The sequence below is a fragment of the Psilocybe cubensis genome, chromosome 13 (genome assembly GCF_017499595.1).
Source record: "Psilocybe cubensis strain MGC-MH-2018 chromosome 13, whole genome shotgun sequence".
Lineage (NCBI taxonomy): Eukaryota > Fungi > Basidiomycota > Agaricomycetes > Agaricales > Agrocybaceae > Psilocybe > Psilocybe cubensis.
In genome coordinates, this window is record NC_063011.1 from 1,598,739 (window position 1) to 1,624,639 (window position 25,901).

Here is a 25,901-nt window from a genome sequence, read left to right on the forward strand (position 1 = left end):
ACACAGGAGGCCAGAGAGCAATGCAGATAAGTTGATAAAAATGGTAATGATCAAGGCCCACAGGTCATTTGACAACATTCAAACCATCGCAAGTGCCCTTTCCATATCTGGCTTGGCCGATTGCCATGTCCACGCCCACACATCCTGGATGGCTTTGGCAAGTGTGTCTACACTTTCCTGGCTTACTTCATCGCCATCCTTAATGTTTTCAAATCCGGGTGAATGAAGGTCCAATAAGTATCCCAATCGAACCGAAGCGTCTGCGGCAAATACCGCAAATGGTTGACGGACTGTATCGTATATCTTGGTGAGTCTAGGTATATCAAAGTTGCCAGACGTAATTCCTTTGGCTAGGACGTTTGCGAGAACATAAACATCCTGACCAATATCTCGGTAAAGTTAAGAAATTGCGGATAGGGAGCTTGCTTACTTCAATGGCTTGACTAGCGCCGTTGCCAAGATGTGGGGGTGCAGCATGCGCCTAATGTGTAGTGTCAACCATGAGAATATTTTCTCTGAAAGAAATACTTACAGCATCGCCTAGAAGGACAACGGATCCAGATTCAGAGACGTATGTATCGAGCGGCGAATGGTGCTGAATTTCCCAGCGAGATGGGTTTGACATATGCTATACAATTATTCAAGAAATTAAACTCAAAATCTAGGGAAATGATGTAATTGACTCGTACCTTGATAAGCACTTCCACATCGTCAGCCCAGCCCGCAAAATTGGGAGCAAAGTTATCTTTAGATCCTTCAACCAGGACTGGACCGTCGACATATGTCCCTTCCCTAGCGTAGTTTGTAAGAAATGGGACAGCGTTTACTAATTTGCCTTGAAGGATCGGGTAAGCTACAAGATGCTATAAACTCGATATCAAATTAATCTGTTGGTCGGTCATTGGTTGTAACAAACCAACCTTATCCTTTCCAAGGTACTGGGAGTACAAGCGCCAGTGTAAGCGCGTGGGATATTATATTAATATGTGAATTTACTGACCATCACTGCCTCAGTTAACGCACGATGATTCGGAGAGTCCTTTCTAATAAGCTCGGCATCGATGGTGTTTCTATAGACGGTGGAACCTGTCCAAAGAGGTTGTGCTTTTTGGGCAGCTTCTTCCTCAGACCACCCGTTTTTGTTTCGAAGGAATGTCTTGCGAATGGCAGAATTTATACCATCAGCACCGATCAGTAGGTCGCAAGTGACTTTATTGCCGTTCTTGAACTCCAATTCAACGAGGCCTTCTTCAAGTTCACGATAACTGATGAGTCGATGCGAGAGATGAACTTTAATGGAAGGAGATATGTGCTTGAGAAGAACTTCTTGCACGTCTGCCCTATGGAACGCAACTGAGCCACCTACAGACGAGACGCGTATAAGATTCGTTGACTTCGTATCAGAAAAAACTAAATTACCTGGCATCATGACATCAATAATATGCCTATCTTCCTTTGTGTCACCTTTTCTAATCTTAAATGTGGGCTCTGAAGAATTCATTAGCGAACGGCGCGAACAGGAGAGTGGCACAGAGTGAAGCCCACTGAGTTGCTCGGGTGAAGGAAGCTCTTGATCAGGAGACATTTTCTGAGCCAAGGAAGCTTCCAATCCCAGACTCTGAATAATTTCCCATCCTCGTGGCCAAATCATGATCCCAGCGCCAATTTGGGTCAACTTCCCTGTGGACTCATAAATGTCGATTTGAAGATGCTCGTCGACTTTGAGGTGACTTAAAGCGACTGCCATAGCCAACCCTCCGATACCACCACCACTATAGTCAGAAGAATCGGTAAAGAAAATGTTAGTTGCATTGGATCTGTGAGCAGCAATGTTGTACTTACACAATAGCAACGCGTTTCCTGATTTCAGACATCAGCAATCCTTCTGAGTAATAAACGGTATCTTCAGGTTTCAAGGACCACTATATATCTAGTCTGAGCCATGCTAGTCCTGGATGGAAGCAATCTATCCGGGAAACGTCATCAAGAAGCATAAAGTCAAAAGTCGATTAGAGCACAGGAGGCAATCCAGCTGAGCGTGGTTTGTCATTATATTTCGCAACATAACGGGTTTGGACTGATGAAATGCACGGCATGAATAGCAGGATGGGAATTCTAACAGAGCTTTCGCAGATATGACTGACTAAAACGGAAGATAGTTCAGACAGATGGTGAAATAGATGGAGGTTGGGAAACCCAAACCTACCAAAAGACACGGTTGAAGCGGAAGGGAGAAACCCATGGCGCGATTAGCCGAGGCCGTGAGTGACCCCCATAGCGATCACGTGGATGAAGATCAATCATCATCGGCAAAGATGCATCTTTGCAGGACTTCATTGCAAACAGATCTGTTTCGGGATGTATAACTTAAAGACCTAGTATGCTCTCCTATGACATTTCTTTGAGTAGTATAGACGAGAGAAGAGAAGAATCACAAACCATGCTAGGAATTCCGAGTCGAGCGAGTGATCGCCTCAAGACTTCAATCCAGATACTTATGTTCAGGATATGTCCATACCCACTAGCTCAAAGCTCAGCTGAGATTACAGATAATTTCCGTGTGTATCTATAATACGCACCCGTTTCAATTAACCATGGAGGATCATCAATGGAGGTCAGGACTCTTCAATCAACTCACAAACCCAACTGGCCTCGTCCACCGGCATGCATCAGGCTTCATACCGGATGTCCGAGCTCGATTGATGTCCAATGTTCAGTATGTCGATGACGTTGTCGAGATAGTGTGGCAGTTGACATGAAAGGACGTCATCTAGGACGCGGCTGTGATGTAACAAAGCGCATATCGTGAAGTATGCAGTGATATTGGCAGGCGTCAGGAAAATAAACGTTTGACGACTTAAACTCTACTGGGTTGGGTATCGCAGCAAAAAAAAAAAATCGGCATGTCATATCATGCCATCGCGAAATGGAAGAAAGAAAAAGAAATAAAAATAATAAAACATAAATGAACAGGGTCAAAGGTCCAAAAAATATGGATTGAAACCGGGTCCGCAGAAGGTAAATAAAAAATGGCGGGTTGGTTTATGAATAGCTAGGCGACTTGGAAGGGAGGCGAGGTGGACGGGCGCGATGTCAGACAAAAATCAAAGTTGGTGTCGCAGAACAGCTACGCCTGTAGATGGGCGGGGTTCGCATGCTCTCTTGGCAAGCGACAAGGTGTCCAAGGAAGGATGGCGTCGAATGTTCGAGAAAGATATGTTAACTACAAAGTACTAACGAAGAAATGGACACAACAAGTAATGTAAAAACAGGTGAAAGGATGCTGGCACCCCTGCAAGAACCGCTGGTATTCGAACTCAACGCAGAGGTAGGGGATGGCGAAGCAGAAGACGATGTAGTAAGAGATGTAGAAGATGGCGGAGATATCACAGTTGTCAACTTAGACGTAGATGACAGAGATCTGGAAGATGTTGAGCTGGATGATGAGGAGACAGTTGTCGAAGAAGATGGCGCCACGATAGCTGTTGACGAAGATGAAGTAGATATTGAAGGAGATGACGGTGGAGGTGATGGGATTGATGGTATCGTGGTAGGTATCACACCGACTGTAACTGTTCTGGTCCCTGACTCAGTTGCGGATGGTTGGGTGAGAGACGCAGGGACTGAAATTGGTGATACGGCTGATGGTAAGGGCGTGTCAAATGAGCCGGTCATCCCAGTGAGACTAGAACGATTTGAGCATAATATTACAGTAACACCATGCTTGAGAACCTACACAAAACTGGGAGACCATCCGGTATACAGTGCGCTATTATTCCCTTGGAGTGTAGTGGAAGTAATGGCAATATAGCTTAACCAGGCAGTTAGATATGGTGATTGAGCTACGTAGGGAATTAACATACTAAGTGTCTGAATTGGGACCAGCTGCTGGATTGGGCTGTAACAGGTCGGTTAGTAAGTGGAAGGTACACTCATTGGATATAGAAAGTATGCACCGTAAATGTTACTGAGTGGACCTTTGCAACGTCTACTGGACTGATAGTTTGGACAAGTTGCTGCATCGCGGTAAAGCATTAACCCGAGTTCGCGAACACTTCGTGAGGTGCTCACCTGCTTGCCCGTGTACAATCCAACTGTAGCAACACCAACTGCAGAGAGTAGCGGCCGGGAACCATCATCTACCCAGCTGATAAGACACGGTTCACCTGCTCGACACGTAGAGCCAGAGAAAGGTTGATAAACCTGTGGATGAATGTTGAGTATGCAAAAAGATTCAACGGACAGCTTGACGCACGAAAAGACCAGCATTAACGAGCAGCGCAGCGTCTAGATAGAAGACTGCCAGAGCCAAAGTCACGAATGTAGTATACATTTCCGATATTTAAAGAGCGTGATTGATGCGCGGTGGATGCAAAAGAATGTAGGTTTATGCGTCAAAGGTCGACGAAGATTTGGTGAAATTTTGGGTTTTCAGAGATTATTGTATGTGGACCTTTGCCGGAGGCATATAAGACGGTGAGGAGGAGGATGTCGGTGGTGAGAAGTAAGGGAGAAACAGGCCGAAAACAGAATCGTAAAATCGTCGTTATGTCGTTCCAACTCGGTTGTCGTCAAGTTATTCAACATGGCCAGCCATGATTTCTGATTTCGGCATTGCGCGGCATGCACCGGAAACTTCCGAATTCGTTTTTTTCCCACTTGGCACTTGGCGTTCCCTCTTACTACCGCAACCACCATGCCTGACGCCTGACGCTGCTCCATGAAACATTACTAGTGGCTTTGTGCACACCGCTGCTGCCTACAAGAAAACGTGCCGTATTAAAATCTACCGTCGTCGACAACTTTAATGAAACTCTCTTCGTTTGCACCAATCGTTTTATCTTACTGCGGCAATAATTGTCCGCATCTTCGGATAATTTACTGGTCCTGATAATGGGTGACGCTTGAGCGGGGTAGATGAGACAACAAGACAAACATTCCAATTTTGTTCGTGCTTGTTGTGAATTTTGAACACCACTTTTTGGAGCGAAATTTACAGTATGCATAACGAACTAGACTGTTGCTTGGAGCAATGCAACTACTGTTGTCCGCGTCTACGTTCCCTGTTGTAACATCCGGCTTGGAAGCTTAAGAAGAACACGGTATACACACACGTGTCTGGGTACATAACATCCATCTGACATCCTATGGAAGCTTCTGTATTCCTTAGAAGGCGACATCACTCCGAAATCCCGTGGTGAAATCCCTGTTGTCTATTTTCGTGGCACAAAATTTGGGGCAAGGGCTTCATCTGCTGGACTAACGCGAAAACTTCATGGAGCTTGACCCTTCTGCTTTGGATCTCGACATTGGGCAGAGTTATCGGTAACGCTTTCACGTACGCACCTTTCGCGCTGGTTAACACTGCGGACTTTGTTGCCCCCGAAGAAAGCTTACATTCATTCAATTAACATACTGTCTGCTCCAGAGTGACGCATCGCAAAGTGCCGGTAAATATATTCTGGTAAACATGCTGGGCCATGACATGAAATCTTCTGGTCAAGCTGAAAATTTTCAAAACAAAGAATTCTCCGTCTCCCCTTTCCCGCAGAACTTCGATGAAATTAAAGGCTGGCAATTTTACGAGACGCACAACACAAACTTTTTGAAAGCTGTATGTGACCCAATGGCAAATGCATACCAAGATGAATCCTCAATGTGTCTGCGCAGGATGAAGGAGCGCAGCTGGCAAACCCTCAAGGCATCAACTTTGTGCTTTGATACCATGGTAAGCATCCGCAGTTATGACAACGCACAGTATTGCCTCTTTGCTCACTGGGTCTCTTCACAGTACATGTGTCCGGAGTGGTGGATTCATTAAGCTGAAAAATTGACGGACGATGGGTCAGCCAAACTAACTGGGAATTTTTCTCTCGGGTGGGTAAGTGCTATGTCATTCATTGACATATTTAATGCAATATTCTTAACCACCCATATCTTTGAAAGGTTGCCAAAATTAGCTTTTCTCCACTCCCTGGGGCCTGTGTATCATACTTACTAATTAACTCCATAGCAGACAACCTCACCAGCGCTGGTAGGAGCATTCTGTATAAACAAACCTCCCTTCGCAAATGATCCGCGATTAATTGGCACGAATGCAAACACAATGTGTACAAGTAATACTTCGACGCCCCACTGACTCAAACTCAAGAGAAACGGGTCAGGGAGAGGACAAGGGAACTAGCCGCAACGCTGCCATGAGTTCTAAGAGCCAAACAAGGACAACCAATTAATACTGAGCGACGGTGCGGAGTTTAAAGTCGAACACGTTCAGAACGTCAACGTACATGTCGTCCATTCAGGAGGAAAGCGACAACCTTGTCCAGGCTTCACAGCAAGTCCAGGTATATCACGACCCACTGTCTTGTTGGACTTATTAATTTTACCGATTATCAAGCAGGAGCAGTCGAACAACAGGTCTCCTAAATCCGATCCTGATCTGCCCACTGGCAAGTTGTGGGACGTTCAAGATCCTTTCAGATTTGCCCCACCTAAACCTGACGGAGATTCATGGGCTTTACTACTAGACCCATTGATAATGAAGGATAAAGTTCAATGCGACGCTTGGAAAGACGAAGTACAATACTTGCTCATTTTTGTAAATGTCATGTGTGACGTTTATAAAGATACACTGACCCCATCTTGCTTAGGCTGGACTTTTCTCTGCGGTAATTACCGCTTTCATCGTCGAGTCGTACAAGAACCTACAGCCGGACCCCAATGACGCCATCGTTAGCCTTCTTTCTCAGATAGCTTCACAGATGGATCGGTCTCTCAATGTGACTACCGTCAACCTGTCGCCTGCAAACTCTTTTGCGCCTACCCCATCTTCCATCCGGGTCAACGTGTTTTGGTTTATTAGTCTTGTTCTCAGCATGGGTACAGTAATCATAGGTATTGTCTCTTTACAGTGGCTAAGGGAACATCAATCTTACGAGTCGGACCTCTCACCACGGGAAAAATATGCATTATTCAACATGCGAGCCAATGGATTAAAACGATGGCACGTTGACAAATTTTTAAACTCTCTGCCACTACTACTACAGGCAGCTCTTGTCCTCTTTCTAGGAGGAGTCATCGACTTTCTTCATGCCATTGGATACTGGGCCGTCACAATCCCTGTTGTTGTTGTGATTGCTTTCATCTTGCTATTTCTTGTTACTACTACACTTCTGCCATGTCTTCAGGTACTATCCCTATACTTTTATTTTCCACCCAGGAATGGTAAAATCCCAAAACACTTTGACCCACCCAGTCAATGCCCGTACAAATCACCACAATCTCAAACTATACGACGGTTCTTCAGAAACACCATAAAATTATATGGCAAATTTACTTTGTGGCATCTTCCACGGTTCTTTCACAGAATTAAACACTACTTGAAAAACCCTTTCTCAGGACCACCTGGCCCCTTTCAGCCTGGTTACTATTCCTTCGACCCTTTTACTTGCTACCTTGGGGAGGCCTCCCGATCGCATTGGTGGAGCCAGTTTGATCTAGCCTGGCTCAACATTCGTGACGCATATATGCGGCGCTCATTTGGTCAACAACTTGATTTCGGCGATACGCTTGGGCGGGATGATGACCAGACTTTTCCCATCTATGATATCGTAACGGGGTTACTTTCTCAAGTTGAAGAAAAATCGACAGAAATTCCTGCCTATCACTGCTTCGATGAGGTGTCGCTAATGTACGATAACCAATGCTGGTATCGTCAAGATGCGTATCTTAATCGCCTTGTATCGAATGGCTTTCAACTCGAGAATAACGTTTGTTTGTCGGATTTTCTTTGTATGACCGGCTCCCTCTACCCCCTTCGAACGGCGTATACCAGCCTCCTTCGCCAACAAAATTTGTTTCTCTTTATTAGAGGCTGTAGGGGCTGGAGACGCGCAGCATTGCTTACCAAACATCTATTCGAACTGAATTTTCGGTTGATGGGATATTATCTCCGTGAGGAAAATGGACTACGCATTGCGGAACTTGGTGAACAAAAAATTCCCGAGTGTTTTAAGGTTCAAGAAGGCTATACCTCTCTCTTCGATCCTAAAGAGGACCATAAAAGCAGTGCTGGTAAGTTTCTTATTGATTTGTATCCCAACAAGTACGTGGTTGATGGTTTGTCAGTTGTAGAACTCTCCCGGCAGTTTGGAAATATTACACTGCTAATGTTACGCCAGCTAGAATCAAATATCAACACAAGTTCAGTGCACTCTGCATCATTAGTTCGAAGCTATGGGTTAGGGGATTATATGAACCTCGCAGAATTCCTCGAAACTCGGAGCTCGTTTGTTCTTATCGCGCAAAATGGGACATCCATACATCGGCCCTTAGAAAAAAGCGATGTCTTTGAATCAATTCGTACTCTACTCGAAAAACACTTAACCAGTAAAATATTGGCGATATCTACCTCCCAGTTATCGGACGAACACCATCCAAGCTTGCTTCTCTACTTGGCCGCACTGTATTGTGACTCTCTCGACTCTTTTCGCCTGCGTCACATTCAGTCTCTGCTCTCCGCGGTTTGTAGATACAAGAAGCTTACAATAGACAAAGGTATAGTTAATTCGGATATTGAAGCAGCATTACATGTTCGTCGAGTTTGGTTTTGGTCTGAGGCTGGACATACCTTCTCAAAAGAGTGGTGGGACCATTTCATGAGTCGAGTTCTGGAAGCATCCATAGAATCAGCGGGTACCAGTAATGACAACCGAAAAGGGACATATACTCGGAATATGTAGGGTTGTCATACTAGTTGTTGCGATCAATAGTACTTTCAAAATTTATTAAGAAGAGAATGGCCCGATGAATTGAAGCCTCCTATTAACGCGTAACGCGTAATCATTCACGTGATGGGAAATTTATGGTTCAATCTCCGATTATAGCTGGCTCCTGTATTGTTTCCAAAATGTTTCCACCAACATTTCACCTGGTGTATTAGCGTCGATGCTCGAGGTTTAAACATGCACGCTTTTTGGTCCGTTCCGGGAACACCTTTTGTTGGAATCCATAAACGGCGTCAGTTAAAATAACATTGCTCCACTCATTACACTTGAACAGGCTTTGCCAATCTGTCAATGCCTTCACACCATCGCCATACGCGTTTAAAGGTTCGCCACAATAGGTGGTGCAGCTTATGTCATATACTTTCAGTAAAAGAGGATATGTCACTACCAACGCTGGTGGAGAGTACTTGCAAGCATCCTCGAAGCTGCATCGGGATGTCATCTGTGACGATTCACCAATGCACCGGGCCTTTGAGAGGGGTGACGTCACCTTGTCCTCCATTCATAAATATGCCAGCTGCTATTCGTAGTCACTCGAGTTATAAAACCTCGTAAATTTTGACGCATACCACATTCTTACGATGACAATGATCGACAAAACAACTGTCGCAGACCTCGTCGCCAAGTATGGATCCTCTAGTGCAACCGCCTGGCTTGAATTTGAGCGGTACAAACTATGGCAGCCCACAGAACCGGTTCTCGAATCATCGTTCACGCCAGTACAAGGATACATGGAGAAGGATCCATACATCTTCGCCTGGGGAAACCCTCTCGTGTCTGACCCGGCTGCCTTACCTTCGGTTGCGCGCCAGTTCGTCGAATTCTGCGAATCTCAAGGGAAGCGCCCAATATGGTCGTGCGTTGACCGAGACCTCGAGGAAATTTTAGGCGGTCCAGAATTCGAATGGAGCACGGTGTCATGTATATACGAGGATGTTGTCGACCCTGCCCACGTGCTAGAGCTAACGTCGCCCGAATCGAAAGGAAAAGAAGGCCAAAAAGTGGTGAAGGATTTGAAGAAGAATTTATATAGGGCAGATAAGTATGACGTGAAGGTGCAGGAAATTTTATCCAACGAGTGGACAGAGGCCGACAAGATTGCAGTGGAGAAAGGAATTGCCGAGTGGAAGGAAAATAAGAGCGGGGTCCAAATAGCGTCGACAACCCTTCAACCGTGGCTTGACTCGGTACATCGAAGATATTGGCTAGCAAAGAAGGACGGTGAGGTGAGTTGCTCTTACCCTTTGGACCCAAACTATTCGTATCGTACCTAACCGACGGCCCTTGCTATAGCCTGTCGGAATCCTCATTCTCACACCTATCCAAGCGTCGTCGTGGCAGATCAAGAATGCTGTTTCTTTTCCATCCGCGCCCAAAGGCACTTCAGAAGCACTCATATTCACTGCACTGAAGGATTTGCATGAAGAAGAAGAGAAAGCCCGAGCGTCCGGAGACAAGATACCCCATCCAGCCAATGGAAACGTCACCGGAGAAGTCATCCAACCTGTTGGGAACGGTGCACCAGCAGCTGACTCTGCATCAGAAATTAGCAGCATCAGCGCCGACGCCCCTTCAGAAAGCGAGACCAATAGTCTTTCCACTCCTCACCTGGAGAATGGCTCAAACACTAACGTCGGACAAGGATCAGCACCCGCGCCCTCGAAGACGAATCATCGAGATGCAGATAGAGTGACTGTAACATTTGGTATCAGCGCATCGCCGGAGTTCCAGCCTATTCGGAATCTTGGGGGTTGGAAAGTGAAGGCGCTAGGAAAGACATATAATAAAGTAGCTTCTGGCGCCAAATTGATTCAAAGAGGCGAGTTCCGAGTGAGTATTGCAACCTTTTCCGAGGTAAATTAACCTGAACTTACCGTATCCGCAGAGTAAATTCGACTCTGAGGCGGATCCCATGTATGTCTGCTATCCGGCGGATGGATTTGGCCTGGACGGGGTAAACGCCTTGCTGAAGGTGTTGAAGAAGTAACTTGAGGGATTTGACTTTTATTAGACTCCATGGTAATCTTCATATCCTTCATTTGTCAATTAAATTGAGATACTCGTTTTGTTGCCTTGGTCTCCTGGACGAACTGCAACGTGTGAGACTCTTTGGTCATGATACATCCCAGATGCATCCATTCATGATCGCGTCGAACTAATTTCGGCCTTTTGCGGCCGTGCATTGATGCCGATTGATTAGGGTGATTACCGAGAACAGCCGAAGTGCCGACAAATGAACATTGAACAACTCAGAACACCTCCAAAGTCAATGAGTCCTAGGCGGCACTGTGTAACCCTTATGCGCACGGTTAAACGATGATCTGAACTGAGACTCTGTACATATTATACTTTTAAAGAGCTTTCTATTGGATAATTAAAGCTCCAATGCGCGTACGCCGTACACCGTCTCGGCGATCAACTTCGTATATGGGGCACCCAATCGACATGAATAATCATTGTTATCCCGACAGGCGTTGGCCATTCTCCATACAAGAGTGAATTTAAAGACATAATCACGATATCACGATATATGCTATAGTCGCATCTTTTCCATACAAATATACCAGTCGGTAAACTGTCTTCTTTGTATAATGCAGCTGACTAGCTTATCAAAATATACAACGACTTCAATGTGAGCTTGTGTAACTTGGACGTTTTAAGATTCCTCGAGAACTCTGATATTGTAGAGATTAGAATGGGTGTGTGAGCCCTTGGCATGATTTCTGTGGCTCCTTTTTTCATCACAAGGGATCCATCAACATGAGACCGTCAGCGCTTCCGATTCATTCCATGCTTAATAGCCAAAAATAGGTAAACAACCACAGCGTACACGCCGGGCTGGAAAGATCCAAGTTCTTCACTAGGACGAAAAATATCGCCGAGCATACACTTCTTGTGTGTTTCAGTTCGCTGGCGCAGTAGTATGTAGTAGTAGGCGCAGTATACTGCGTCGCATATGCCAATGTTCAAAAATAGCTTTAACGCTTATATACAAGTCAGCGGTGAAGGTATGAATCCTCAAAAACGCATCAACTAATCGTGCCATTTCACATTCCCTCAAAGCACTCTCATATACTTTCCAGACTCCTTCTGATTCATGAGGAACATTGAGCAGCCGTCCCTTTCAGATTTAATCGCGGAACACGGGCATTCCAGCTCGACAGATTGGCTGGACGCGCGGTATCAGCACTGGTATCTTCCTTACCGACCTTCTGGATCCAAATTTACCCCCGTCCAAGGGTATATGATTCAAGGATCGTATATTTTTGCGTGGGGAAATCCGATCGTCTCTTCCTCAGCTGTTTTTCCTTCCTTTATCGACCACTTCTCCGCGTTCGCCGATTCTCAAAGCAGAATTCTTGTCTGGCTTTGTGTAAATCAGGAGTTTCAAGATGTCCTTGGGAGTAAATTCGGCTGGAGCACTGTTTCGTGTATAAAAGAAGATCTTATCGATCCGACTCATGTTTTGCACATGATGTCGAAGAAGGAATGCGGTCGCATTAAGAATCTTCGGAACAGCTTAAGCAAGGCGTACAAGTCAGGTCTAATGGTGGAAGAGGTCCCAAAAGAGTATTTGGTCGAGTCTAATCAACGGGTCTGCATCGACGAAGGAATAGCGAAGTGGAAAGAGAGTAAAAAAGGAATACAAATCGCTTCGACGACTGTGAATCCATGGCTAGATATAGAGCACCGAAGGTATTGGTTAGCAAGATTGGACTCCACGGTGTGTAGCCTCTTTGCTTCTCGGTCAATTCAACTACTGCGAGTCGCCTGCTGACGTCGTTCTCCAAGGTCGTCGGAATTCTTATTCTTACCCCGATACACCATGGTCACTGGCAAATTGTCAACGTTGTTCCGTTTAATTCTTCTCCGAAGGGGACTTCAGAGGCTCTCATACACGCCGTATTGAAGGCCATCGAAGCTGAGCAAGACACATTAGACGAATCGACCAGTTCACTCGTTAGTCGAATTTCTAGTGCATCAGTTCTAGTGCTAACCGTGATATTTCGAAGCATTCCGACAGTACTGGCGACTCCATCCCTTACCCAAATTACCAGATTTCGATAGGGGATGCAACGTCGACACCAGGGCTGGTAAGCTTTGGTATCAGCGCTACTCAGGATGTAGTGCCTAGGCACAATCCATCCCCAAAGCTAGAAACACTAGTTAAAATATACAACAAGGTGGCATACCTAGGGGGACTATTTGGACGGAAGGAATTTCGAGTAAGCATTTTGCTACCACCTAAACTCCGCTTTTCGTCCCATTTTCATGTTTTTATTTTGCTAACCCACCGCTATTTTCAGAGTAAATTTGACCCGAAGTACAACATTATGTATGTTTGTTACCCACGCGACGCTTTCGACAAGGGTAGCAGGTTCTCGTTATTCGAAGACCTCATAAACGCTTTGAGAAAATAGTAAATTTGCTTGGCACTGTGCTACAAGCACGTTTGCACTTCTAGCGCATCGACTTTTCATAGTCAGTCAACATCTACTTATATATTTTGGCATCTTTCGTATTCGTTTTCGGGCACTGTCTTTGGGGAATTATGTGGCATATATACATGGACAATTTACTATATTTGTACTTAATTATCGACATTGTATTTTTGTTATTTTTGGGCAACAGCTTCTTCCAACTTCATGTCAAACATATACACCGAAGAAATCGCCTGTGACTTAGTGTACAAGTGGTTATCCAACAAATCAATCCACCGAGAAACTATGCATTCATATTTTTTCTACAGCAACTGCCCAAATACCTGTTGGGCAATGCCGAAGCAATGAACGCGTTTCTACCCGTACACGTACAGTAGTCCACTGTTCCGCTTTGAGAGTGCGTGCGTGCGTGTGCGGCTACTCCAGCCGAAGACATCAAGTGTCGGACCTAGCAAGGGTATGCTCCTGAGATTGTGGAATGGGTATCAACGTCAACGGCAGTAGCATTGGACGACGAGGAAAAAAATTTGGTTGGATTACGACGACGCAACCGTCTCACAGGCCAACCTAGTCGTCTTAGGAAGCTTGTGTTGGGGGGATATAGGTCCGTACTCTGGAATGCGATGACGACCCAGACGGTCAACGCCGTAAGAGGTAATGTGAGGGCGGCGTATATGGCAAAGGTAGCGGTTGTTCCTGGGTTGATTTCGCGGACATTCATGCCAAAGATGCCCTGCTTGAAAATGTTATCGAGAGACGTCTGTAGTAATCACAAGCTGCTTACTGCGAGGAATGACGCTGGAAGAAAAAACATAGTCATATACGCAATTTGCTTCATCTGTTTGACCAATTAGCAATCGACTACTTGCAAGGGAGCCTATATGTCTAACTTACAGCTAGATTCGGTAGTGATTAATTGTATGATTCAATTCACAGAGGGAATAAAACCTTACCGGCACTGTCGCGTATGGTGGCTTCCGTAATTAAGCGGGTGTAGCGCCTATCAACAAGTTCCAAGACATTTTGCAGGCGCCTTTCTTGCATATACAGTTCGGCTTCAAGGCGCTTGATCTCTACCAAGAGATTCGCACACTCCCGTGCCATGATAGCCTTGCTAAATTCACGTTCCTCTTCAGATTTACCGTCCATGGCAGGACTGGGCGTATCCCGGATGAAGATAACATGCTTAGCGTAGTCGTCGAGCAGGGATGTGTAGTGCAAGTGGTGCGCCCTTATCACGTGAAGCTCATGAGTGAGAGGCATATCCTCCGTGGTTGTGATGACACGAGATTCCTGAGGTATAATGAGAAGGGCTACATCACCATTGCATGACTTACCAAGGTGCAGATGTGATCGTAGAGATTTTCCAGAGCTTCATCCCAACCATACATTGCATGCCATACAAAAGCTAATAGGACAAAGGTAGAATCTGCAGATCTCTGGAATATACTTTGCCAGTAAACGTTCTGACCTAGAAGGAGGAACAGAGTCAGGGAACCAATTAAAAAAAAACGAAGTCCAGGTGGTCCACCAACCAGCATAACGAATTCGCTCGTGGAGAAATGCTGCCGACGTCGTCGGAAGATTCAACGTAGGATGAAATGATAAGATGGTACTCCCGTTGATGTTTCGGATAAGGTGAACAGCGAGTAGGTCTAGCACTAGCAGCCTGTTGTCTGTCATATTTATCGGTTGTCAGATGCCTGTCATATAACGTTTTTCTTGGCTTTCTTACTGGAGTGAAGCATTAATGGCGAATGAGGATCAATTCTTTGAGTACCTGAGATATCACAATCAGGAAAAATTGAAGAGAGAAGAAGACAGGAGCAGGGCATACCAAGCAAAGTCCCCGATGGCCTGAGAGTATCGGTCGATTTCCCGAACGTCACTGTGTCCTGATTCGACATGGATCGCAAGAAGGTCAAGGTGATGGTGATATCTAGGCCGTGAGAGGATGAGAAGCTATAGATTCCTCCTTTCTGGATAGGATGGTGAATGCACAAGGGAGAAGATCGACTCACGGTCTCCAATTCCGGGTTCTATCTCCTCTTGAAACCTCGACGGGATCCAGTTCATAGCGGATGACCAGAAGGAGGGTCCTACATTGTATCTAGTGTCCACAACGTATTCACGTAAGTACTGGATGACCGAGTTGTAAATCTGATCGCAGAACCACCCACTTTGCGCCAAGCATTTGCAACATCGGTCCTGAGATGTTTTCTATAAAAAGTGCGCGGACGCGGAGTTTATCGGGTCTCTGGTAAATAGAAGAAAGGCCGTGAGTTACACCAGCTCGGACAATAATCAGAGCGGGATTCATACCAACCTTCTCATTGATTAGGCTAGCCCATGTAGCATCTTCGTCGCCATATCTTGATATAATGTGACCGGGATTTGTGAAGAAACCGTCGATGTCGACGTCCACCTGATAGCAGACGCACGGGCTAGTCCTCGAGTAATTCTTTATGGCACCCATGATCTTGCTTTTTGTTACCTGTCGTTTGGTCCAGTTTGGGAATCGGGACTGTGGGTAGCCCCTCCAGCATCCGCCACAGTCAACGTGGTCGCACAGTGGCGGAATCGGCGGAAGAGGAGACTCGAGTTGCTCCCGATTGACCTCTGCGAGAAAACGCCAATTGGATTAGAAAATGTGGGTCTGGGTCACAGACAACAAGTGTGAGCAAGGACTCAGTACTCACCGTCTTCGAGGTCGACCCATGGCCAGGGGGCAGAAGGAGAGGCATGCCGATGAGAAGGGGCAGGAACTCGGCTTTTGTCGTCCTTTGGGTCGAACCTCAACGACGAGACTCCCGTATGCCCACTTCTCCTCGAGAGCCCACTCCGTACAGACATGAGGTCGGGAGAGTGGTTGCCACCTGCGAGGTCCATCATCCTGGTGGGTTAGTTAAGAAGGGGGAAGGTTGATGTGGTAGAGGGCAAGAGACAAAGTGAACCCGAGACCTATGAGCCGTTGAAGGATCTTCTGGTCGAATTTCGGTGAGAAAAGAAGGATAGGAGAGTGAGCCATCGCGTTAACCGATGTCCATTAGAGACATCAGCGAAGAAGTTATCGTGCATTTGCTCTAAAATTAGCAACCAATTCTCGACAAGTGATGGCATTCGCACAAATAATCGCTACGTCACACGCGTTTTGCAAAAATCTAAAACCCCGTAAAGAAAACAGTAGATATAAAACATACATAATCGATAAAACCATTCAGAAGGGGGATACACGGTTTCCTTCTGACTTAGCTATACTGAAGTCGGTGAATTCAGACTGAGTGTCCAATTGTTGCATTTGCCGCCGTTCCATCATCCGCTTGATTAAGTAGACGGGCCAGCCCAATCGTTTCATAAAGCCTGTGTTCTCCGGGAAGATGTACGTGCTTTGGAACGCGATGATTATCCAAGCAGTCACCAAAGTAAGAGGAAGCGCAATTTCAATGTAGCGGGGCAAAGTGCCAAGAGACCCGGGATTGATCTCGCTCACGTTCATCCCAAAAACGCCCTAAAGGCACTATTAGTGAACACTATCGGCAAGGTGAGAGTGAATCTGCCGCAATCTTACCGCCACAAAAGAAGCAGGCAGGAAGACCATGGTAAGATAAGCGACTTGCTTCATCTTAGCAAAAACAACGTAAGTAAGATACACAATGTATCAAATAACCAATGACATACCGCTAAAAGGGAAAGCAACGAAGATGATAAGTTTATGCAAATTACGCGTTCGAGAAAAGGAAGCTTACCGGCGCTGTCTCGAACCGCAGCTTCCGTCATAACTCTCATGTACCGACTGTCACTTATGTTCACACTACTGAACACCTATGTGTATCATGCCCTATAAGAATGTCACGAGCTTAGGGGACGGAAGGGACGGAGACTCACAAGACCCATCACATTTTTCAGTCGTCGTTCCTGCATGTGAAGTTCCGAGTTGAGGCGTTTTATTTCTGTCAAGAGATTTGCACATTCTCTAGCCATAATTGTCTTGCTGAACTGTTGATCTTCTTCAGACACATTGTCCAGGGCAGGGTTGTGAGTGTCCCGAATAAAGACGACATGTTTGGCGTAGTCATCAAGAAGTGATGCGTAGTGAAGATGATGAGCCCTTATGACGTGTAGCTCCTGGGTCAGTGGCATATCCTCTGTCGTAATGACACGAGATTCCTAATGTTCAGGTAAGAAAAACAATAGACCTGTACAGGCGATATAAAGTTAATCATACCAGCGTGCAGATGTGGTCATATAAATTCTCCAGAGCCTCATCCCAGGCATACATGGCATGCCACACAAAGGTCAAGAGAACAAAGGTAGGGTCGGATGATTGTTGGAAAATGCTTTGCCAATACACACTCTGTCCTAAAAATGGGTGGTAAGTTCGTGTACCAGCACAGGCCAAATTAATTCTACAAACCGGCAAAGCGGATACGTTCGTGTAGAAAAGCGGCCGTGGTCGTAGGAAGATTCAGTGTAGGATGGAATGAGAGGATGGTGCTGCCATTAACATTGCGAATTAGGTGGACTGCTAATAGGTCCAATACAAGCAATCGATTGTCTGGATGATGGATATCATTTAGAATCACAGTCCAAAAGAAAACAGAGGCACCAGGAGGGCGCTTGACGCACTCGAATGTAGCATAAGCGGAGAGTGCGGATCAATCTTCTGGCTGCCTAAAATAACACAGTGAGGAAAAAATTATGAAAATAATACATAGGAAACAAACCAAGCAAAGTTCCCGGTGCTTTCGCCTTGAGTGAATCCGTCGACTTCCCGAATGCGTGGTTGAGTTGTACTGCGTCATGATTGGACATGGATCGCAAAAAGGTAAGTGTGATCGTGATATCTGGGTAGTCAAATGTTTATAACCCGCTCCAAAGCAGCCCTTTCTAACTCACGGTCTCCAATGCCAGGTTTTACTTCTTCCTGAAATCGAGATGGGATCCAGTTTAAGGATGAGGACCAAAAAAACGGTTCAATGTTGTACCTGTGGGAAGCAGATTTCGTCAATGAGTATGAATTCTATCGACCAACAGCAACCCACTTTGCCCCAAGCATCTGCAACATCGGTCCAGAGATGTTTTCAATGAAAAGAGCACGAACCCTAAGGTTTTTGGGTCTCTGTGATAAGGACATAAGGAAGGTATGATAATATTACATGATGCACGAGCCATACCTTCTCAGTGATCAAATGATTCCATGTAGCGTCCTCCTCTCCATGGTTTGCCACTATCGGACCAGGATTCGTGAAGAATCCATTTTCATCTACGTCAACCTGGTAGCAAATACAAGGCTTTTCCTTGGAGAACTCCCTGATGGCACCCATGATCTTGCTTTTTATCACTTGTCGTTCGGTCCAGTTGGGAAAGCGGGATTGGGGGTACCCCCTCCAACATCCTCCACAGTCAACGTGGTTGCAAAGTTCAGGGATAGGTGGAAGAGGACATTCGAGTTGTTCACGATCAACCTCTACAACGTACACGTAAGTTGATCTGCATCCAAAACGGGGAAAGAGCGGAAGCATACCATCTTCCAAGTCGACCCAAGGCCAAGGAGCAGACGGAGAAGCATGCCGGTGAGAAGGGTGAGGAACTCGACCCTTGTCGTCCTTGGGATCAAGTCTCAACGAAGAGACGCCGGAGCGCATACTTCTTCTCGAGATCCCACTTCGTACTGACATCACGTCGGATGGTCGGACTCGAGCAGGAACTGCTAGCATCTCCATGGTAGTTCGTTCGTATCGTCAGTCTTGTGTAGTTCGTTAATGAGGTCGTAAGTCGTTACAAAGGTAGTATGTTGTTTTGAGGATAGGTTGCGCGGTAAGGAGAGGGTGGACGTCAATGGCCAACGAGGACGACGTGCTTCTTTGACAGGGTACTTGCATTTATCCTGGCAAGCGCCCTGGCCGGACATGTGAGGTTCTCCGGAGCCACCCTGAGCGATGATGTGATAAAAATATACTGCCTGATGTTTGTTTTCACGCTTCCCGTCTCGGTTCGTCGTCGAGGATCGCCACGCTTTCTGACTGGTGGGATCATGATGACACGCAGTTATTGCAAACTTTCGCAGTGTCTAGTCTTCTATGAGGCTAACAGCTTGCATGAGGCATTGGTGGGGTTCGCGCTGCCGACTGGATATATCTCCTTTGGAGATCATTGTGGCACTAGTAGAAAAGGTTCATCAAACGATTGTGGAGGCGTGGCAAAATAGAGTTTCATGCCGGAAACTTGCCGGTGTTACCGCGATAGCCACCGGAGTCCAACCGGAGGCACTTTCCTTCCGCCCTGTACCTTGGGGCAAAGACTCTCAGAAACTCGCCCGTGGGTGGAAAGATAATTTGGCTTATAACGCGGAAGAAGTATAAATCTTGAGAATATAACTTCAATATTGAAAAACCTGAAAAAAATGGGCATCAATTCATTATGTTCTACATCCCACCCCTAACAGGGCAAGTAATTGCGATCTGGGGGAGGCATTTTTGCGTTGATTAACTGCTACTTCAGACTTGCGGAATCCTTCATATTATATATATCCTTGATAAGATCTGCATCAGCTCCAGTTGGACTGATGCCATTTTCTGTGACACGGCTTTTAAAAACTCACTCAAGTCTGAGGTCGTCTCTGGTCAAATGAGTACTGTCACCCTCAACTTGTGGGTTCTTATGACAGAGACTTTAGAAAGCAATTGTGTCAGGGAAAAGATCAAAGTCGGATGGCGTTTCTTATTTTTGAACACAGACATGAGGCTTGCACGAGCATGTCGGTTTCAACTCTTCTCACTCCAAAGTAATATAAGTTGATCTATGGATCTACTTTTCTACTAGTTGACGCTGGATCACAGACGCTGTTGATTGAATAGCGAGCCAATGATGTAGATTCACTACTTAGGTGTCGTATAGTTGTATAGTCACAACGCTACAAACTGTAGCTGGCCCCGTTCAGATTTGAAGGCTGCCATAATTATGATGTATCACTAGTTATGCATTGGCTTTATTCTTTGGTCTGTTCGGAACTTTTCATCAATAATAGATGATCACTATAATTTGCGTGAAGGGAATTAACAGGTGCCCATGCATAATTACTTTAAGCCTGGCCGTTCTCAAGCAGTCAGGTAAAAATTAGCGCCCATAATTTAAACGCCGTCCACACGCGTGATTGATGCACCTCTCCCTGACGATTTCAATCTCCTCGCGAAGATAAACGCGATTGCATGTTGCTCAACTAGACGGAACAGCAACAAGTCCGAAAAATTTTACAGTAGCCTAATCGACACGCTCGTGCAGGTAATTTAGTACATGAGGCATACACGAGTCTGATATCAGAGGCAAAAATGCTGCCGCGAATCAGTGGCTCAGTACCAGGAGGCTACACCATGCTTGTTGACCATAAATTAGTGGCGACATGTGCTAGCGTAATACATAAGGAAAAAAACCTCTGAAAATGAGAACCTAATCCTACAAAATGTGATGCATGTGTATACAATGTTGAAAGGATATCACGAGAGTCGCCATAGAGATACAAGCCTAAAAGTGAAGTGCATAATTTGAAGAATTAAATTTCACACCTGATTAAGGCAGCCGTTCCACAGAGCGCATGCCTTCTCTTATCGTCATGTCATTAAATGTCTCCGGTGGTCTATCCTTCAGCTGCTCCTCCTCTACCTCAATCGGGGACCTTGGGCCTACAGGACCATTCCCCATGTACTGAGAAATCAGTAGCACTGGCCAACCAAGACGCTTCCAAAATGGCACATGAGCCTGAAATATATACTTGCTCTGGAATGCAATTATAATCCAGACGCTCAGCAGTGTGAAGGGTAAAGCGGTTTCGACCTAGTGCGCAAGTGTCCCGTTAGTTCCGGGAGCAATCTCCGCGATGTTCATACCGAAAACCGTCTGAATAGCCATCAGTAAAGTATCTTGTTGGATCACAAAAGTGAATGTACCGCCACGAAGGAAGCCGGGAGAAAGACCATAGTCAAGTACGCTATTTGTTTCATCTATAGACGATTCGGGATCTCAACAACAGTGCGATCCAGGTAAAATCAACTTACAGCTGCACTGTCCCGCACTGCCGCTTCTGTCATCTTTTGCATTCGCTTACTGTCAATAATATTCACACTGCTGAATACCTGAGCAAACCATCAGAAAATATTTGCCGTAAGTGCCAAACGGAAACACATACGAGACCCATAACGTTTTTCAGCCTTCGGTCTTGCATGCGCCTATCCTTTTCCAAACGCTCGATCTCAGTGAGCAGATTTGAGCATTCTCTGTTCATGATGCTGGCATTCTCTTGCCGCTCAGCTTCGGATAATGACTCCAAGGCAGGGTTTTCTGTATCTCGTATGAAGATGACTGACTTGCGAAAATCGTCAAGGAGTGATGAATAATGTAGAAGGTGCGCCCGGATAACATGTAGCTCCTGGGTAAGCGTCATCTCAGATGTCACGATAACTTGGCTCTCCTGTCATAAATGTTGGAGTTATTATAGGATTGCGAAGAACGTGGTTGCTATGTTGTACCAGAAAAAACTTACAAGTGTGCAGATATGCGAATACAAGTTTTCCAGTGCTTCGTCCCAAGCATAGATTGCGTGCCAAATGAATGTAAGCAGCACGAACGTCGGATCTGGCGAATTCTGAAAGATGCTTTGCCAATATACACTTTGACCTTGGTTTCAGGTATACCGTTAGTAGCTAGAAGGTGGAAAAGATACGTATACATGCCTGCAAAACGAATACGTTCATGGAGAACTGGCGCCGTGGTGGTCGGTAGATCCTTGTTGGCATGGTATGAGATAATTGTACTGCCTTGTTTCCGTCGGATGAGATGGACGGAGAGTAAATCAAGGAGGAGGAGGCGCCCGTCTTATTTTTTAAATAAAATAAGATAAATTGATTTTTCGATTATTGTGGCAGAGACATACTAGACTCGAGCGCTAATGGCGCATGGGTGTCGATCATTTGATGAGCTATACATGGAAACGACAACATCAGGATCTAGTATACGGTTGTATAGCTATGCAGCGAGAAGATCTCACCAAGCTGTATACCTGGTTTTCTGCTCGATCTTCCTTCTTGATCAGTTAGGGTAGGAGATGATTCCATTGCATGCTGAGAAGAAATACGGAAATTGGCATTTTCGTCATTGGCTATTGACCGGACGAATGTCAAAGTTATTGTGATATCTTTAGTTGATATGAGTTACTTGAGAAAGGCGGTGTAAAAGGAAATTTTCCATACGATCTCCTTCTCCTGGTCGAACTTCTTCCTGATATCGTGAAGGTATCCAATTCAATGAAGACGAAAAAAAGAATGGCTCGATGTTGTATCTTTAGAACACCATTTTGTCAGTTAAATTTCTCCATATTTGAGGGAGGACACATAACAGGAAACAACAGATGACATTGTGCAAAGTTGCAACTCCAAGTGTACGGGTATCAGATTTCAGGGATACTGCGCGGCCAAATACGAGTAGATTTGAATGGTAACTTTGCTCACCTGGTGCCTAGCATTTGGAGAACAGGACCTGAAAGGTTTTCGATAAATAGACATCTTACTCGATTATCGTCTGGAATCTATCGCACAAAGGAGAAATTTAGCATAGCTTGCCAATTCAGGTTGCCAGAAGTGTTAAAAATAGATGACTTATGCCCGGGCCATATGTTTCCGATGAGGCAGGAAAATGCATTGCACAAAATGCTCACATTCGATGTTATCAGCGCCTCCCAAGTTTTACTCAACCGATCTTCATCGGATATTATCTTTCCAGGCTCTGGAACTTTGAATAGACCATTGTGGTCGACGTCAACCAGGTGGATAATACAGGGGACATCATTTCGGTAGTCAGTGATGGCCTTGTTAATTTGGCTCTTCCTGACTTGTGACGGTGTCCAGTTTGGATATAACGACTGTGGATAGAGATCCCAGCAACCTTCGCATGTCTTGTGGTTACATGGCGGTGGCACAGGGGGTAGCGGTGATTCCAGTTGTGTGGGGTCTACGTCTAGAAAATAAACAAAAATGCCGTAAAATATACCTAGGTAGATATATATGTAACGCTATTATAAAGCGATATGCATACCGTCCTGAATATCTACCCATGGCCAGGGAGCCGATGGCGCTGCATGTCGATGGGACGGGGGATGGATTTTACTAGAATCTTCCTTTCGCTTTTTGCGTCGTAAACGAAGGCTGTATACCGACATTAATTGGGTATCCCCGAGATTGATTCTATGAGAACTAGTTTCGGAGAATTGGCTAATCGAGCCCGTATGTAGTCAGTACTAAAGCGAAGTAGGTGGTCGAGAAAGAGTTGTGCGCTGAGTGTGAGTGTGAGCTTCAGGCAGGTGGCACGTATTTTGGGGCATTGCGGAGTTAGTTCCTTCTTATGTTCCTTCAGGTTGGCTGCCAAGATAGAACTACTGTGGCCAAAATCGATAAGATTAACACTGAATGTAAGGAGAGGAGCAAGCACAGCCTCAAGAGCGTGTAATTCTGGCTGGAACTACGTATGGGCAAGAATTCTCACGGTACCCATTCTTTCCGGTGCCAAGTGTGCGGTTTCAGTATTTCCTACTGTGGGTGGCCCTGCTAGAGGCACTGTCCTTGCACATATACTTACAACAAGGTGAGTTGTTGCTCAACTATATAACCATCATAATAACTTCCATTGTATGACATCTACACTAGGATTAGGAAATACTAATTGAACCGTATCCGGGACTAACCACCATAACGAACCAGAATTATAAGGACTTCACGCATGTACATGAAAAACGATAGACGACTTGTCTTTGCCTAAATCCATACGAGTCGATCAAGATTTCCGGAGGTGCACCTACCAACCATATACCCCAACCTAACGCTCCAACAAATCCATTGACTGCACCATGTCAAACATTGACCGCTTTTCTATCGTCACACTGATCCTATTCTTCCTCTCGACGCTGTTTGTGATCCATCCAGTATCATTCCATGTTCGACTACCTGTTATTGGGAAGATTCGTCTTACCATCGGTCTCATGTCAGCGCCGATTATTGCTATAGCTATCTTATGGGCAGCTCAATGCCTTGGACCCACACAAATTCGGAACGGCATCGTCGGAACGGGTAAGGTTTTCTTCAACATATATTTTAACCTACTCAAAGGACCATTTTAATCCAGATGACATCAAGCCGTATAATATTCTAATTCTATTCATTTCTTTGGCATACATGGCTATTACTCTGGACGTTACGGGCATTCTCCAGGCAGCCGCCTTCTGGGTCAGCAATAAAGGCGGCGACAACGGTCGAAAGCTCTACTTCTACTTTTACATCCTTCTGACAGGCATCAGCATGGTGGTTGGAAACGACCCCATCATTCTGTCAGGAACTGCGTTCTTGGTTTACTACACCGCAGCTACAGGCCTTGAACCTATCGCATGGCTAATATCCGAATTTGCTGCAGCCAACACCGCGAGCATGGTGCTGTTTGTTGGAAACCCTACCAATGTCGTCATTTGCGAAGGCTTCCGGATCAACAACGCGGCTTTCACAGCCTACACAATTCTCCCCTTCCTGGCGTGCAGCGTTGCCTGCTATGCTGCACTCGCCTTCCAATACAGAGACTCTAAACATGTTCCACGGAGATTAAGTTTCACCGCCAAACTCGATGTTCGCCAGGTACTCAAAGATCCAGTCAGCGCTTGCTTTGGTAGCGCCTTGCTCATAACATGTCTCATCGTTGTGATCGTGCTCAGTTTCCTCCATGTTGATGTGTGGAAAGTTACACTGCCCTTTGCAGGAGCCAAGTTCATCTTCGACTTGTCATGGGATCATTACCGTTATACCACTGGACGCATTCCAAGATATGGCGAGAAGGGAGAGTCGGAGGACGCTTCTGGTGATGACCCCATGGTCAGCGAGCTGAAGAGAGCGATGTCCATGCCTCACGATTTGGAGCGTCCTGCCACTTTTACATCTATGACTGCTACTGCAACGGAGGTTGCAGCAGTCGCACAGAAAATTGAACCAGCTCCAACAAAAGAGAGAGCGCCAACCGCTGGAAGCTCGGATACCGCTGTTCCAAAAGAGGATGATGGACCCCGTCTATTTGACAAGCAGAGAACGAAGCTCGACATTGTCCACGCAAAATTGGCAGCACACTTCCCAACATTCTTCACTGCACTGCCGAGACTGCCTTTTGGCCTGATACCCTTCGCCTTCTCGCAGTTTATTCTGATTGAAGGGCTTTCGCATCAAGGATGGATAGAGGTTTTTGGAATCTGGCTCGTGAGAGCTTCTGGCCGTCAGATGATACCCACAGTATGGCTGATAGGTGTTCTCGGTGTCATTCTGTGCAATGTCGCTGGAACAAACATCGGTGCTACGATTTTACTGACAAAGGTTGTTCACGCGGCGCCTGATTTCCCGGTGAGCAGCCAAAAAGCAGCAGCCATTGCGCTCGCTGTTTCGAGTAATATCGGTGCTGTGAGTTTCACATTCTCTGCCAGTCTCGCAGGGTTGCTGTGGAAGACTATTTTGGGACAAAAAGGCATCACCATTAAGCAGACAACGTTTGCGTTTTGGAATATGTTGCCGCTGTTGGCAATGACTGGGGTTGGATTGGCAATTGTCACTGCTGAAATGGTAGTGCTATATTAGACGCCTTTCTTGCCATAAATATATGA

The 25,901-nt window shown here is 45.7% G+C and overlaps 9 protein-coding genes across 9 annotated transcripts; 4 read left to right on the forward strand and 5 right to left on the reverse strand.

Annotated features, from left to right (window-relative positions):
* Positions 1 to 78: 78 nt before the first annotated feature.
* JR316_0013242 (Salicylate hydroxylase) lies at positions 79 to 1,874 on the reverse strand (the record flags this gene model as incomplete). Its single annotated transcript, XM_047898854.1, has 8 exons — positions 79 to 378; positions 431 to 481; positions 533 to 628; positions 690 to 863; positions 1,001 to 1,362; positions 1,420 to 1,488; positions 1,546 to 1,772; positions 1,843 to 1,874. The coding sequence occupies 8 exons, from the start codon at positions 1,872 to 1,874 to the stop codon at positions 79 to 81; spliced, it is 1,311 nt and encodes a 436-aa protein (XP_047742402.1).
* A 1,253-nt stretch (positions 1,875 to 3,127) lies between these two features.
* On the reverse strand, positions 3,128 to 4,333 carry JR316_0013243 (uncharacterized protein; the record flags this gene model as incomplete). The annotated part of the gene is made up of 7 exons (XM_047898855.1): positions 3,128 to 3,223; positions 3,271 to 3,685; positions 3,737 to 3,811; positions 3,864 to 3,898; positions 3,957 to 4,016; positions 4,072 to 4,203; positions 4,256 to 4,333. The coding sequence occupies 7 exons, from the start codon at positions 4,331 to 4,333 to the stop codon at positions 3,128 to 3,130; spliced, it is 891 nt and encodes a 296-aa protein (XP_047742403.1).
* A 1,954-nt stretch (positions 4,334 to 6,287) lies between these two features.
* JR316_0013244 (uncharacterized protein) lies at positions 6,288 to 7,187 on the forward strand (the record flags this gene model as incomplete). The annotated part of the gene is made up of 3 exons (XM_047898856.1): positions 6,288 to 6,344; positions 6,398 to 6,598; positions 6,651 to 7,187. Coding segments are annotated over 3 exons (795 nt in total), but the record flags the coding sequence as incomplete, so codon positions are not given.
* A 2,180-nt stretch (positions 7,188 to 9,367) lies between these two features.
* Positions 9,368 to 10,773, forward strand: JR316_0013245 (uncharacterized protein; the record flags this gene model as incomplete). The annotated part of the gene is made up of 3 exons (XM_047898857.1): positions 9,368 to 10,012; positions 10,080 to 10,616; positions 10,672 to 10,773. 3 exons carry the CDS (start codon positions 9,368 to 9,370, stop codon positions 10,771 to 10,773), a joined length of 1,284 nt encoding a protein of 427 aa, XP_047742405.1.
* Positions 10,774 to 12,261: 1,488 nt separating this feature from the next.
* JR316_0013246 (uncharacterized protein) lies at positions 12,262 to 13,207 on the forward strand (the record flags this gene model as incomplete). Its single annotated transcript, XM_047898858.1, has 4 exons — positions 12,262 to 12,510; positions 12,579 to 12,746; positions 12,800 to 13,012; positions 13,094 to 13,207. The coding sequence occupies 4 exons, from the start codon at positions 12,262 to 12,264 to the stop codon at positions 13,205 to 13,207; spliced, it is 744 nt and encodes a 247-aa protein (XP_047742406.1).
* A 469-nt stretch (positions 13,208 to 13,676) lies between these two features.
* On the reverse strand, positions 13,677 to 16,120 carry JR316_0013247 (uncharacterized protein; the record flags this gene model as incomplete). Its single annotated transcript, XM_047898859.1, has 11 exons — positions 13,677 to 13,988; positions 14,013 to 14,026; positions 14,182 to 14,521; positions 14,566 to 14,699; positions 14,764 to 14,904; positions 14,964 to 15,008; positions 15,066 to 15,167; positions 15,250 to 15,338; positions 15,409 to 15,485; positions 15,555 to 15,847; positions 15,928 to 16,120. The coding sequence occupies 11 exons, from the start codon at positions 16,118 to 16,120 to the stop codon at positions 13,677 to 13,679; spliced, it is 1,740 nt and encodes a 579-aa protein (XP_047742407.1).
* Positions 16,121 to 16,445: 325 nt separating this feature from the next.
* JR316_0013248 (uncharacterized protein) lies at positions 16,446 to 18,951 on the reverse strand (the record flags this gene model as incomplete). Its single annotated transcript, XM_047898860.1, has 12 exons — positions 16,446 to 16,736; positions 16,797 to 16,850; positions 16,907 to 17,050; positions 17,114 to 17,395; positions 17,454 to 17,587; positions 17,643 to 17,783; positions 17,855 to 17,899; positions 17,953 to 18,072; positions 18,125 to 18,213; positions 18,271 to 18,347; positions 18,403 to 18,695; positions 18,753 to 18,951. 12 exons carry the CDS (start codon positions 18,949 to 18,951, stop codon positions 16,446 to 16,448), a joined length of 1,869 nt encoding a protein of 622 aa, XP_047742408.1.
* Positions 18,952 to 21,058: 2,107 nt separating this feature from the next.
* JR316_0013249 (uncharacterized protein) lies at positions 21,059 to 23,435 on the reverse strand (the record flags this gene model as incomplete). The annotated part of the gene is made up of 12 exons (XM_047898861.1): positions 21,059 to 21,121; positions 21,172 to 21,225; positions 21,280 to 21,357; positions 21,411 to 21,692; positions 21,765 to 21,856; positions 21,916 to 22,095; positions 22,155 to 22,199; positions 22,269 to 22,415; positions 22,471 to 22,559; positions 22,729 to 22,805; positions 22,935 to 23,233; positions 23,312 to 23,435. 12 exons carry the CDS (start codon positions 23,433 to 23,435, stop codon positions 21,059 to 21,061), a joined length of 1,530 nt encoding a protein of 509 aa, XP_047742409.1.
* A 684-nt stretch (positions 23,436 to 24,119) lies between these two features.
* On the forward strand, positions 24,120 to 25,875 carry JR316_0013250 (Arsenical pump membrane protein; the record flags this gene model as incomplete). The annotated part of the gene is made up of 2 exons (XM_047898862.1): positions 24,120 to 24,339; positions 24,395 to 25,875. 2 exons carry the CDS (start codon positions 24,120 to 24,122, stop codon positions 25,873 to 25,875), a joined length of 1,701 nt encoding a protein of 566 aa, XP_047742410.1.
* Positions 25,876 to 25,901: the final 26 nt, after the last annotated feature.